At 42.4% G+C, this 13,822-nt stretch overlaps 1 protein-coding gene across 2 annotated transcripts; it reads left to right on the top strand.

The window, feature by feature from the left end:
- Positions 1–2,447: 2,447 nt before the first annotated feature.
- On the top strand, positions 2,448–13,534 carry LOC129863811 (angiogenic factor with G patch and FHA domains 1-like). 2 transcript variants are annotated; one of them, XM_055936088.1, is made up of 16 exons: positions 2,448–2,531; positions 2,618–2,679; positions 5,590–5,819; positions 5,940–6,039; positions 6,186–6,415; positions 6,610–6,744; positions 6,821–7,021; positions 7,945–8,353; positions 8,541–8,652; positions 9,283–9,334; positions 11,114–11,215; positions 11,295–11,466; positions 11,647–11,726; positions 12,086–12,213; positions 12,407–12,506; positions 12,723–13,534. In XM_055936088.1, exons 3-16 carry the CDS (start codon positions 5,598–5,600, stop codon positions 12,936–12,938), a joined length of 2,259 nt encoding a protein of 752 aa, XP_055792063.1. In that variant the 5' UTR covers positions 2,448–2,531; positions 2,618–2,679; positions 5,590–5,597; the 3' UTR covers positions 12,939–13,534. The 2 variants fall into 2 exon arrangements, with proteins under 2 accessions (XP_055792063.1, XP_055792062.1); XM_055936087.1 differs by having other exon boundaries at positions 2,465–2,679.
- The last annotated feature ends 288 nt before the right edge of the window (positions 13,535–13,822 follow it).

The following is a 13,822-nucleotide window of genomic DNA, read 5'->3' as shown; positions in this document are numbered from 1 at the left end:
CCAGTGAGTAACAGGAAGTCACATCCCTCTTCAGCTCTCCCCTGTAACTCTCTTTTACATTACAATCTCTTTATTCATTTGCATGTGTGTAGTGGCGGTTCTAGCTTGTATGGCTCCCTTGGCGAACCCCCCCCCAACAAACAAAAAAAGCACCATTCCGCACAAACTGTCATTTTTATTCAGACATACTAAACTATATAAAAATAAATATATATATACAAAAATTAAGAGTAATAAATATAAAAAAATAAGTAACAAGGACAAATAGAAACAAATTGTGGTATATAAATACAAATAAAAAAGAGAATGGAATTATTACACTATTACCCTATTGCTAACAAAAAACACACAAATAAAACTAAATTGCACAAATCCTACATCACACAAATACACAAATAGAATAACACACTTATAAAGAAGAGAACCTGATTATTACACTATTGCACTTCAAACAAGAAATACACAAAATAAATTGCATTACTAATTGCATTAGTACTGTACAAAGTTAGAGGTGCGCTATTTGATAGATTCCCCCGCTCCACCGACCTCAGGCTTCCAGTGGGGAGACCTGAGGTCGACCTACCCCTGCCCCCCTCCCCATCTCTTACTTCTGAGTGGGAGACCTTCCCAGGCAGTAGCCTGCCTAGCTCACAAACTAGAATCAGGGCGCCCAATCCGACAAGTCTAACTGACCCACAGTCCCACACGGTGACATGATATAATTGACGTGACGTGCAAATCAGCGATAGCAAACTGATCGTGCAAATGTCACCATTCGGAATATATTATTATTTATTTATTTATTAATTAATTTGTGCAGGCGTCCCATGCCGCCCTCGGCAAGATGCCGCCCTGGGCTGCTGCCCATGTCGCCTATGCCTAAATCCGCCACTGCGTGTGTGTGTGTGTAAGACTCTGTGACTCTTCATTAGGACCCAGGCAGTATGCTGCTGCTGCCACTACTTGGTCTAGTAATAAAGAGGGAAAGTGTTCTACACAGGTGTTGAGAAAGAGAGGAGAGAATGTCACTGTTAATGGAGTTTCTCACCTGTTTTTCATTTGTGGGATTTGTTGAAGTTGTTCGACTTCACTCCGGAGACAACATTTAACAGTTGTATTTCTTAATGCTTGGATTTGGAACGGTTAAAAGCTGGAAAACAAAGCTTGGCAGAGTTTTGCACAAAATTTGATCATAACCTCAACATCAATACTTGTGATGACCCCTGCTGGTTTGTATGTGGAAGTATTTATTAAAAGTACATTGAGTGCAGTGAGTATTTACATTTCTACAGTCTAAATCAAATTAAGTCTAAATCAAATGTTTTTGGTCACATACACATGGTTAGCAGATGTTAATGCAAGTATAGCGAAATGCTTGTGCTTCTAGTTCCGACCCTGCAGTAATATCTAACAAGTAATCTAACAATTTCACAACTACCTTATAGGCACAAGTGTAAAGTAATGAATAAGAATAGGTACATAAATATATGAATGAGCGATGGCCGAACGGCATAGGCAAGATGCAGTAGATGGTATTGAGTACAGTATATACATATGAGGTGAGTAATGTAGGGTATGTAATCATTAATTAAAGTGGCATTGTTTAAGTGGCTAGTGATTTATTTATTACATCCTATTTTTAATTATTAAAGTGGCTAGAGATTTGAGTCAGTGTGTTGGCAGCAGCCACTCAATGTTAGTGATGGCTGTTTAACAGTCTGATGGCCTTGAGATAAAAGCTGTTTTTCAGTCTCTCGGTCCCTGCTTTGATGCACCTGTACTGACCTCGCCTTCTGGATGATAGCGGGGTGAACAGGCAGTGGCTCAGGTGGTTGTTGTCCTTGATGATCTTTTTGGCCTTCCTGTGACATCGGGTGCTGTAGGTGTCCTGTAGGGCAGGTAGTTTGCTCCCGGTGATGCGTTGTGCAGACCTCACTACCCTCTGGAGAGCCTTACGGTTGTGGGCGGAGCAGTTGCCATTCCAGGCGGTGATACAGCCCGACAGGATGCTCTCGATTGTGCATCTGTAAAAGCTTGTGAGTGTTTTTGGTGACAAGCTGAATTTCTTCAGCCTCCTGAGGTTCTTCACCACGCTGTCTGTGTGGACCATTTCAGTTTGTCCGTGATGTGTACGCCGAGGAACTTAAAACTTTCCACCTTCTCCACTACTGTCCCGTCAATGTGGATAGGAGGCTGCTCCCTCTGCTGTTTCCTGAAGTCCACGATCATCTCCTTTGTTTTGTTGACATTGAGTGTGAGGTCTAACAGAACGTTTTGATTGATAATCGATAGTATCAGTTTTTATTAGAATTTTTTTATAGCACAAACCTCTGAGATACCTGTGTATTTTTATTCAACCAGAAACAATCAGTTATTTCCAAATATTTAGCCTATTCTAATTCCAAACCACAGGTGGCGCCCTCTGCCAACGGTGTGATGTTGTACCGTAGAAGAAGAAAGAGTGACGTAATATGTAGAAAAAATAGAGGCCATGGTCGAAGTGGATTGTAAACACATCAACTGTACCAATTGTAACTCTCTTTATTATCAACAAAACATGTGGTCGGATGTGTCAGCAATGCAGGGTGGTTACAAGATGTTTATGTTCAACTTTCAGGTTGATATTCTCGGCGGAGAGAAACGAGGGCGAGCGTCCAAGCGAGGAATACAAACGAATCGGTAAGACCTTACAGCTAGCTAGCTAACTAACGTTAGGCAGTTTAACCATATCAATGAATGAAGGCGCAAACACTAATTTAAACTGTACTCTACTGGTTATCCATTTGGTTCGTCCTTGGACATTTGAGACGAAATATATACATGAAACAATTAATTAAATAGGCTTTTCAAAATGCATACGTATATATTTATTACGGAAACCGTTTAACGTTTAAGAACCAAACGGAAGCAAACGTTATAAACGAAACGGGGAGGGACCTACTTGAGTTTGTCGAATAGAAACACTTGTTTGCGTTTCCGTTTGGAGTACAGTTTCAACAACAGTTTCAACAGTTTCAAAACATGTTGCAACAGAATCGGCGTAATGATTAGAGTAAACATACCTATTATAGTAAAACCACATCCATTTAAATAAAAAATACAAATATCCATAAGTTTTTTTTTATTCTAAACCAATCTCATGTTTTATTATTAAGTTATTGACAGTTATGTGTAAATTCCCACTAGTGGCCAATTTCAAAGTTGCAAAAAAACGTTGTTGAGGCGACCATTGGATTAACACATTTTCCAGATATTTTTGTACTTTCTCAGATAAGTAATCATATTTTATGTCAAATTAAGAGATTCGTGTGCTGGTATATGCACATGATAGCATATTTTCTGTGCATTATTTGCTATTTACAAATACAAATAATTTATGCTGTCAGTTGTGCCTGCATGTCACATTCACACAGTAGCAACCTAACTTGGTGATCTACAAGATCATAGATTTTGGCCATTCACATAATTTAATGCATTTTGCCTCATTTTACTGTGAAATTAACCTTACTTTGTTATACATAGATGCCATTTTTGTGAATAAAGAATGTAAATTACAATAAATAAATATTGTTCAAGATGATCAATACTAACGTTGCATAATATTGTAGTCTATGGTGTATATTTATACCCCAAACCATTGGTTTTCTAAATATTTAATGAGTAGACTTTGCTAGTCATTATTTTTCACCATAAATCACTGTTGTTCCAATTAAACCCAGTATGCTCCTATTAAGCCCATGTGGCATTGAAACACATGGAGATAGTGTGTAGATATCCCTAATATTCAATGAACATGAGCATAAATATACTGAACAAAAATATACACACAACATGCAACAATTTCAACAGTTTTACTGAGATACAGTACATATAAAGAAATTAGTCAATTTAATTTATATATTTCACATGACTGGGTAGGGGCACAGACATGGGTGGGCCTGGGAGGGTGTAGGCCCACCCACTGGGGAGCCAGGCCTAGCCAATTAGAATTAGTTTTTCCCCCACAAAGGGGCTTTGTTACAAACAGAAATGCACCTCAGTTTCATCAGCTGTCCAGGTGGCTGGTCTCAGACGATCCCACAGGTGAAGAAGCCGGATGTGGCTGTCCTGAGCTGGCGTGGTTACACATGGTCTGCGTTTGTGAGGCCAGTTGGATGTACTGCCAAATAAATTAACATTAAATTCTCTGGCAACAGCTCTGATGGACATTCCTGCAGTCAGCATGCCAATTGCACACTCCCTCAACTTGAGACATTTGTGGCCAATGTTCTCTCAATTTGTTTGTGTTCAATGTAAACCTACATTCCATGAGACTTTTGAAAAAAAAAAAACATGCAGGATTTGACATTATAAATTCAGCTCATGAAACATGGGATCAACACTTTACATGTTGCGTTTATATTTTTGTTCAGTATAAATGTTTTTTTGCTCAGATTTGTTGATTCAAAACTACAGTTATGCAGCTAGCCATGGTGCCTTTACCAAGATTAGAAACAATTAGAAACTTCTGTATACTTTTCAAGATGTTTTGAGTGGACAGGTAGTCATTGATGCAGAGAGAGAAGAAGATGGCCAGGGTTGAGGGATATCAGGGATAGAAGACCTACAAGTGGTCGACAAAAAATGCAATCAAATGAGGAACAAGAAGATGACTATTGGGCGACCACTCATGCACTTTTGGGTGGGGGCATTGTCATATTGTTGTCCTTCATTCATCCAGGTGATTTCCATTTTTTTTTGTTCACCACCTCTACATTTTGTAATGCACAGTAGAGAGGGAGATTTGAAACTGTCTTCAGATAGGCTTAAGGAAGACAAGTTGGGACTCATTAACATGAATAGCAGTACAGCAAATGTAATTCAGCTTTCAGATAATTTATTGAACGTTGTGTGTGTGTTATGGTCTTTTGAGCATTGCTTCTTATCGACAGAGGGCCAGTGTGGGTGCAGGGTTGTGTTCTAACCAAGCAATAGCACACCTGATTCAACTAATCATGTCTTGATTGAAGTCTATAATAAGTTGATTAGTTGAATCAGGTCTGTCTGTATTGGTTGGCAAGAACAAAAGCCTAAGTCCATATTTGATCTCTGTGGATACTATTGGACACACCCCTGTTATGAGTGCTACTTTCATGATGAATAGTATGGATCTGTTTATTTTTAAGAACTTTAGGTGTGATTGATATAATTCAAATGGATTATTTTAGAGGTGGGCTTATTTAGAACCCCCGCTGGGCTTAAAGGATACACTCGGTACCCATTAAGCCCAGTCTGGACTTTTCACTTGTTTTATCAAATATTTAAATATCTTATTAAAACATTTTGTAAGTAAAGTCATAAAAATTCACGAGAGATTCATCTTTCATTTTTTCTCCACTTCTCTTACAAAAATTAGGGCACTATATTATAGAAATGTCTAAACTTAGATTTTGTGTGGCTTATAGGTAAACGTACCCTACACCCTGGGTCTGTGTGGCGCTCACACCTAACGTACATGGTTTTGCGCATGGTCAGGTCAATTCAAATTACTTTTATTTATTTTTCTTCAACATTCACTTTACATGTTGTGGCCCTGTGTGTCAATTCCAGCTGGGAGTATGGCGACAAATGGAGAGGAGGCGAGTGGAGGAGAGGATGGGTCGGAGTCTGAGGTGGCTGAGCTTCGCCAGAAAGTAGAGTCGCTACAGAAACAACTGAAAAACTGCAGAAAAGAACTGACCACATTACAGAAACAACTGACCACATTACAGAAACAACTGAGCAAGTCTGAGAGGCTTCAGAAGAACACAGAAGGCTACAATGAAGACTTGAGGAAACAGGTAGGCTAGCTGCTAAGAACAATCTTGCCATCATTGAACAAGTCTCTGAAATGCACAAATAAGCGAATTTACAAGTGACGCTTATCGTTTTTTCTTCTTGCCCGTGATTTGATACAATAGGTCAGCAGGCTGAGTACAGAGATTCATGAACGGAAGGCGAAGGCGAAAGACAAAGCTGAAGCTGAGACACAGACAGCAGAATATACCTGGTCAGAAACTGGTGAGCAATCATATTGTGTTTGGATGGTTGTAAAATGAACACATGATTATTTCCCAGGACCAGCAGTTTGTGAATGATTTAGTTGGTTTTTATGTTGCTCCACTCACATATACAGATACGTTGACCCGTGTCTGTGTGATTTCCAGATTATTACAACTACTACTATGGAGGAGGCTACTACCACGGTGATGGTGTGGCAACAGACACCGAGGGAATTGTGATAGCAGAGGGGCAGGAAGCCACTGATGCCTCAGAGATGACAGCTGCAGAATCAACCAATGACACCGCTACACATATGATTACAGATACAATGACAGGCACAGCGACGGTTACAGAGGTGTCTGTAGAGGGTGGTATTGCTGCTGCTCAACCAGAGGTGAGTTTGGATACCGTCCCTTCACAGGACAGTGAGGTCTCTTGTCTTCCAAAAATAATCTTTATTTAAAGCACTCATTTCCCTAATACAGGACCACAATCTATTTGGTGGGGCACAAGAAATAAAGGTTCTAGGTTGATGACAGTGCAAAAACGGGTTGGGAACTTTACTTTCTTTACTTGTGTTTGTTCCAGCAAGAGGTGGATGCAGGCTCTATAGCTGACATGCTGAGAGCCACAGCTGAGCAGGCCATGACACAGACTGGCTTTGTGTTTGATGAGACCACCGGGATGTACTACGACCACAGCACTGGCTTCTACTACGACTCGGTACTAAACCACACACGCCATTACTATGTCATTATGTAACAGTCTTTTTAATTGCGTCACTTTCTCCCTCACCTAGGCCAGTCAGTTGTACTATGATAACAACACGGGGATGTACTACTACCACGATGCAGAGAGTGGCAAGTACCAGTTCCACTCCAGGATAGAGGTTCCTACTGTACAGCCTGTCTCAGAGACCAGCCAGGAGAAAAGGAGCCTGGACAAGAAAGGCAGGAGGTGGAAGAAAGTTCCAGAGAAAGCCTCTCGTCAGGATGATAAGGTAGGTGACTATTCTGGAGATAAAGCAGAAGCACTACAGGAGAATTACAGCAAATTCTGGATTTATGTTCCTTTTAAATAATGATTAATGATTAAGGGGTAATTGTTTTAACTAGCTACATATTTCTCATTGTTGTGTAAAACTGACCTGTTATCCCTACTGTTTTTGATTTGTGCTCATTGGCTGGCCTGAGACATGAGGCTCCTGAGGCATCTCACCTTCAGAAGTTTAGTGATTGTAATGGACTTCTTTAAGATTAATTTCAACTCTGATCTATGTGGTCACAGTTTTCAAATATTTGCAGGAGTGGTTTTAGAATTTCTGTAGCTATAGCCTTGGTTATTTATCCTGCAGTCTACTACATTTTCGTCAGGTACAGAGTTTTAGCTATTGCTCGCTGCCATTTAGTTGACTGAATGCTATTCCTCTGGTCGTAGGTAGAAGACGTGATTAACTCACTGACTAACATGGAAGATTTCCTATTTCTGGAACTCAGTTTCTCGTAGAGATACACTTTTTACACTCCTCACATCAAACTGTTCTTTAACAGCAGAAAGACCCCATGCAGACATGATGTATAGCTACACCGCTCTAGTGCAACGAAAGGGCATGTTTCAGAGCTCAGGGATGTGGCTGCTTGGTCTGGTCAAGAGGATGTTTTTGAGGATCACTTTCATTGTGTTGCAGCTTGAGTCAATGAATTGACTGTGAATGCAGTATAGGCCTACTGTCTTTGAAAATGGAGACCCATATATCCAAAAATTATCCCTAAACAATGCAGGGAGGTTCCGATGCGGAGCCCACTGTCCAAATTCCTAGAAAGCCTCTTGTGTCCCGTGTCCACCAATTTAGTTCTCTGGAGATGCTTCAGGTGAATCCTCCCTTCTGATTGGTTGCATGTATGCTCACGGTGCCTTGTAAAGGAGCTCGAGTTTGAGGAGTGGATCGAGCGGCGAATCCCCAAGAGGAGAGTGGCCTCGCGCAGGCAGAGGGGGCGGTCTGTCACTCCAGACACTCCTCCACAGAAGAAAAGCTCTTCAAAGACTCGCCGGGCGAAGAGCGCCGAACGCTCGCTGAAGAGGAAGAAGAGGAATGACTGGTCGCGCTCTGATGATGCGAGCAGCTCAAGGAGGAAGAAAGCTAAGTCGGACAGACGGGGCAGCAAGGAGGAGGCAGCTGCGTCGGGGCGTGATGGCTTGCGTGGGAACAGCGAGCCTGAAGAGGGGGAGATCACAGAGTCGGAGGGAGAATGGAAGTCTACCTCTTCCTCCTCCTCTTCCCCCCGTCCTCCTACCAAAGACAGCTCAGAGTCAGAGATGGAGAGTCAGGAAGGTGAGGAGGGACACCGTTTAGAGTTATTCAGTCTGTCAACTTTTTCTCACTAGCTTTCACTTTGTGTTAAAAGTCTTACGCCACCTGATATTTGTTCATCGGTCTTCCTCAATGTTACCTGTAGTTAAAATCTTGCTCAGTTTAATTGTCATGGGTATGTGATATTGTGTGCACGTTCTGTCCCTAGTTGCTGAGGAGGTGTGGCCGCCCTGTGTGAGGGTGACAGTGGTCAGATCTCCTGTGTTACAGACAGGAACACTCTTCATCATCACAGCTGACTCTCCAGCCACCATTGGCAGGTCAGTACAGCACTACAGTCTCTGGGAGATTCTCAATTGGGAAAAAGTCTGTCCTCTCCTCAACTCCTCCGTCTTCTCTCCTCCGTGACACAGAAACTGTTAAGTGGTCGAGGAGAGTGTCAATTCGTTAGTAGGCGAACGATGGAGTCTGATCTGCTTCTCGATTACCTACTTTAACAGAGGATAGTGTTTTGAAATACGTCACACCCACTTTGAAATAGGTGTTCTCTCGAGGTAGAAAAGCATGCACACATTGAAAAACGATATGCCACTTATCCTTTAATCTAAGAGTTTTTATCACTTTACACATTTAGTTTCAGATTCCACCACTGTAAACGTCATTTGTCTGATGACCCGCGAGTGGAGAAGGAGTCTCATTTTTTTCAGAGTTTCCTCCGCTCCTCGGTTATCCTTTGACCTTTTTCAAAAAGAGGCGAGGACGGAGAAGAGGAGGCAAACAAAACTAGTTGGGATTTTCCCAATTCTTTTGATTGAATGGGTCCATAGTGGTCAGTTCATCAATTTCATCACAAGGGGGAGATGAGAGCTCAGATCAACACTTCTGAAATTGAAGTTGAAACTACCTGTGGCATTTTGCAGTACAGTTTTAACATAATTCTATATTTTCAGGGAAAAGGATATGAACCATGCCATCAGATTATCTGAAATGGGAGTCAGTAAGGTATGGCAACATATTTCATTGATTTGTTTGATTCTGCTACATGCATTACAGGAAATCTGCAGGGCTTCAAATTAGATGTGAATGGTATTAATGGGTTCTATATATAGTACCAGTCAAAGGTTTGGACACCTACTCATTCCAGGGTTTTTCTACATTGTAGAAAAGTAGTGAAGACATCAACTTTGAAATAATACATATGGAATCATGTAGTAACCAGAAAAGTGTTAATCAAATCTAAATATATTTTATATTTGAGATTCTTCAAAGTAGCCATCCTTTGCACACTCTTGGCATTCTCTCAACCAGCTTCATGAGGAATGCTTTTCAAATAGTCTCGAAGGAGTTCCCATATGCTGAGCACTTGTTGGCTGCTTTTCCTTCACTCTGCGGTCCAACTCAACCCAAAGGGATTAAAACAATATATAATGTATTTTATTTAACTAGGCACGTCAGTTAAGAACAAATTCTTATTTTACAATGACGGCCTACCCAGGCCAAACCCTTCCCTAACCCGGACGACCCTGGGCCAATTGTGCGCCGCCCTAGGGGACTCCAGATCACAGCCGTTTGTGATACAGCTTGGGTTCAAACCAGGTTCTGTAGTGACGCCTCTAGCACTGAGATGCAGTGCCTTCGAATGCTGCGCCACACGATTGTGGAGGCCAGGTCATCTGATACAGCACTCTCCTTGGTCAAATAGCCCTTACACCGCCTAGGGGTATGTTTTGGGTCATTGTCCTGTTGAAAAACAAATGGTAGTCCCACTAAGCGCAAACCAGATGGGATGCCATATCGCTGCAGAATGTTGTGGTAGCCATGCTAGTTAAGTGTGCCTTGAATTCTAAATAAGTCACCAACCATGTCACCAACAAAGCACCATCACACCTCCATGCTTCACGGTGGGAATCACGCATGCAGAGATCATCCGTTCACCTACCAAAAATCTCAGATTTAGACTCATCAGACCAAAGGACAGATTACCACCGGTCTAATGTTCATTGTTCAAGTTTCTTTGCCCATGCAAATCGTATCCTTTAGTAGTGGTTTCTTTGCAGCAATTTGACCATGAAGGCCTGATTCACGCAGTCTCCTCTGAACAGTTGATGTTGAGATGTCTGTTACTTGAACACTGAAGCATTTATTTGGACTGTAATCTGAGGTACAGGTAACTCTAATGAATTTATCCTCTGCAGCAGAGGTAACTCTGGGTCTTTCTTTCCTGTGGCGGTCCTGATGAGAGCCAGTTTCATGGCACTTGATGGTTTTTGCGACTATACTTGAAGAAACTTTCAAAGTTCTTGAAATGTTCTGCATTGACTGACCTTCATGTCTAAAAGTAATGATGGACTGTCATTTCACTTTGCTTATTTGAGCTGTTCTTGCCATTAATATGAGCTTGGTCTTTTGCCAAATAGGGCTATCTTCTGTATACCAACCCTACCTTGTCACAACACAACTGATTGGCTCAAACGTGTTGAGAAGGAAAGAAATTCCACAAATGTACTTTTAACAAGGCATACCTGTTAATTGAAATGCATTCCAGGTGACTTCCTCATGAAGTGGGTTGAGAGAATGCCAAGTGTGCAAAGCTGTCAAGGCAAAGGGTGGCCACTTTGAATAATCTTTTTTTTAACACTTTTTTGGTTACTACAAGATTCCATGTCTTATTTCATTGTTTTGATGTCTTCACTATTATTCTACAATGTAGAAAATAGTAAAAATAAAGAAAAATCCTGGAATGAGTAGGTGTCAACTTAAAAAAAAAAATGTCAATCCCAGTTTCACGCAGAGGTGTACTTTGACCAGGACCAACAGTGCTACATGCTAGTGGACCAGGGAAGCCAGAATGGAACTGTCCTCAATGGCAACCGAATCCTACAGGTGGGTCAGACACACACACACACACACACACCTTGGTTCGAAATTGAGGTAGTAACAGTATTGTTTTCACTGCCCTCAGCCCAAAGCTAAGTGTGACCCTTGCCCTCTGACCCATGGGGATGAAGTGAAGATGGGAGAGACTGTTCTGTCCTTCCACATCCACTCTGGGACAGACACCTGTGACGGCTGTGAACCTGGACAGGTCATGGCTCACCTCGGCAAACACCAGAGAAACCAGCCGGTACAGACAGGTGCAGAACACAGCTGATGAATTTGCGTAAATAAATGTGTTGCATCCATCTCTGTATGTTGTCTGTATAAGCCTGATGCGATGTTCACACACCTAGCCACCCATGCCCCACACAGCATGATTATTAGCGTAACTAATGCTACAGCCCAGTTTATAACTTTCCGGGTGTGTCGTTCCTCAGGTCCGGCTCCAACCAAAGAGGACAAGGAGCTGCTCAGACAGAAAGAACTGAAACAGATGAAGGTCAAATATGGCCTGAAGGTAAGTGACTGGTTCATTCACCACCACTACAACTTCATCTGTTGTCGCCTTCTGCTGTTATGTTAATCAGTGATGAATAATTCCCATTGGTAATCCTTTGTTGAAAATGTCCTTGCCAATCAGATCCTGCCCTGCCTTCTCTGCATATACAGTACAAAGATGTTATCTGACAGAGGTTTTCATCCAATTAAACTGTTCTGTTTTTGCTCGTCTCACATCTTGTTGACATGTACGTTGCAAGAGACTGAGCAGTCCCATAGCTTATTAACCTTCTTTCCTTGTCACTAACAGCAGTTAGAATGATATTACTGTGTGTGTGTATATAACTGTTTAGTAAGTGTCTCCCTCTGTCCCAACAGAGCACTGAGTATGAGGAGACCAAAGCCCTTAGGAACCCCAGGTATGTTGACAGGGCCGAGTCTCGTCGTCAGACCGTGGGCAGCGAGGGAGCCTTCCAACGTGACGACGCACCCGCCTCCGTACACGTGTACGTGGTAATCTGATTGGTTCAGTTGATGGCAAGTGTGTGTGTGTGTGTGTGTGTGTGTGTGTGTGTGTGTGTGTGTGTGTGTGTGTGTGTGTGCACATAATGTGTGTGTAAGTAGAAAGACCAGGATGTGGTAATTACTAGTTATGAGGTTGACTCGTTGCAATGTGCCCCTGTTTCCCTCCTGGTCCAGTGAGATCAGTGAAGTCAACAAGGGAAGGAAGATGCTGGAGAAGATGGGCTGGAAGAAAGGAGAAGGCCTGGGCAAAGATGGAGCCGGAATGAAAGACCCGGTAATCTTAACATTTTCCCTTTCTATTAGGATTTTCCTGCTTTCAGAGAAGGGATTTTTCCTAATTTAACTAGGAATTCATAAATGGCTATATTTAAATTGACCAAACCTCAGACCAATTTCCTCCAGTTAATTTGTCTGGTTTCATCCCAGTTCTTTCCCACTTTGCTCACACATCTGATCAGATTTTCCCCACTATTCTGGTTTTCCCATATAGATCCAGCTGAAGATCCGGAAGTCACAGTCAGGTCTTGGGGCGGGAGCTACTGTGTCGGTGGACGAGGCTGGGTCTCTGAGCAAGAACAAGACCCAGAGGAACTGGGAGAAGGCCAGAGAGCGGTTTAATGACACCTGCCAGCCAGATATACCCACAGTCAAGAAGGAGCAGGGCCCGGTGACCAAACCCTGGGTTAAAGGAGAAGTGACTGAATGACATCCTAGGCCAATGTTTCTCAACAGTTCTAGTCTGTATCTCAGAAAGGCCGGTCACCCAATCCACCATGGTGAAGTGAGTAGTTGACTGGACACAGACACACAGGGTGGCCTAGTTCCAATATATTTACTGGCTGAATACTCACTTAGATGGAATGAGAATGGTGCTGGTACTCACTTAGATGTTATTCCAACTTGCAATAAAGTGGGATATCTCCACATTTGCAGTCCCTCTAGAACGGCGCAGTCCCTTTAGAACGGCGCAGTCCCTTTAGAACGGCGCAGTCCCTTTAGAACGGCGCAGTCCCTTTAGAACGCCGCAGTCCCTTTAGAACGCCGCAGTCCCTTTAGAACGCCGCAGTCCCTTTAGAACGCCGCAGTCCCTTTAGAACGCCGCAGTCCCTTTAGAACGCCGCAGTGTCACGAATGGCCTAAGGGCGGAAGCAGAATTGGGTAATGTATTTTAAATTGTAAAAACTTAAGATGCTAAAGAACCTCCTTGTAAAGCAACTGTTTGTTTGTGGGCTGCCTGTGGAATCTATCAACTGTACAATCATGCCTAATAAATGTTGCTTTGATTTTGTCTGCAGTACAAGAGATGTCATTGTTGTAGGCCTGTATTTTAATTGAATAAATACGTTAGTTACCTGTACATGCACTTTTCCATGGCCATAATAAGCACCCACGTAAAACCTGCTGGCATTAGGACTGCACGGATGGACTCCTGTTGCCCGCCTGAAGCGGAGCCGAAAAAGTTTCTCAGAAGTTATAACCGTCTTTAAGATCGCCAATTTCTCGGATCCTCCGCCATCTATCCGTCAACTCGATGGACAGCACGACCGAGAAACGCGGATGCAGTTTCGCGCGTTTCTAGACAGGAATTAT

The sequence above is a fragment of the Salvelinus fontinalis genome, chromosome 10 (assembly GCF_029448725.1).
Source record: "Salvelinus fontinalis isolate EN_2023a chromosome 10, ASM2944872v1, whole genome shotgun sequence".
In the NCBI taxonomy this organism is placed as follows: domain Eukaryota; kingdom Metazoa; phylum Chordata; class Actinopteri; order Salmoniformes; family Salmonidae; genus Salvelinus; species Salvelinus fontinalis.
This window is presented reverse-complemented; position numbering and strand designations above follow the sequence as displayed.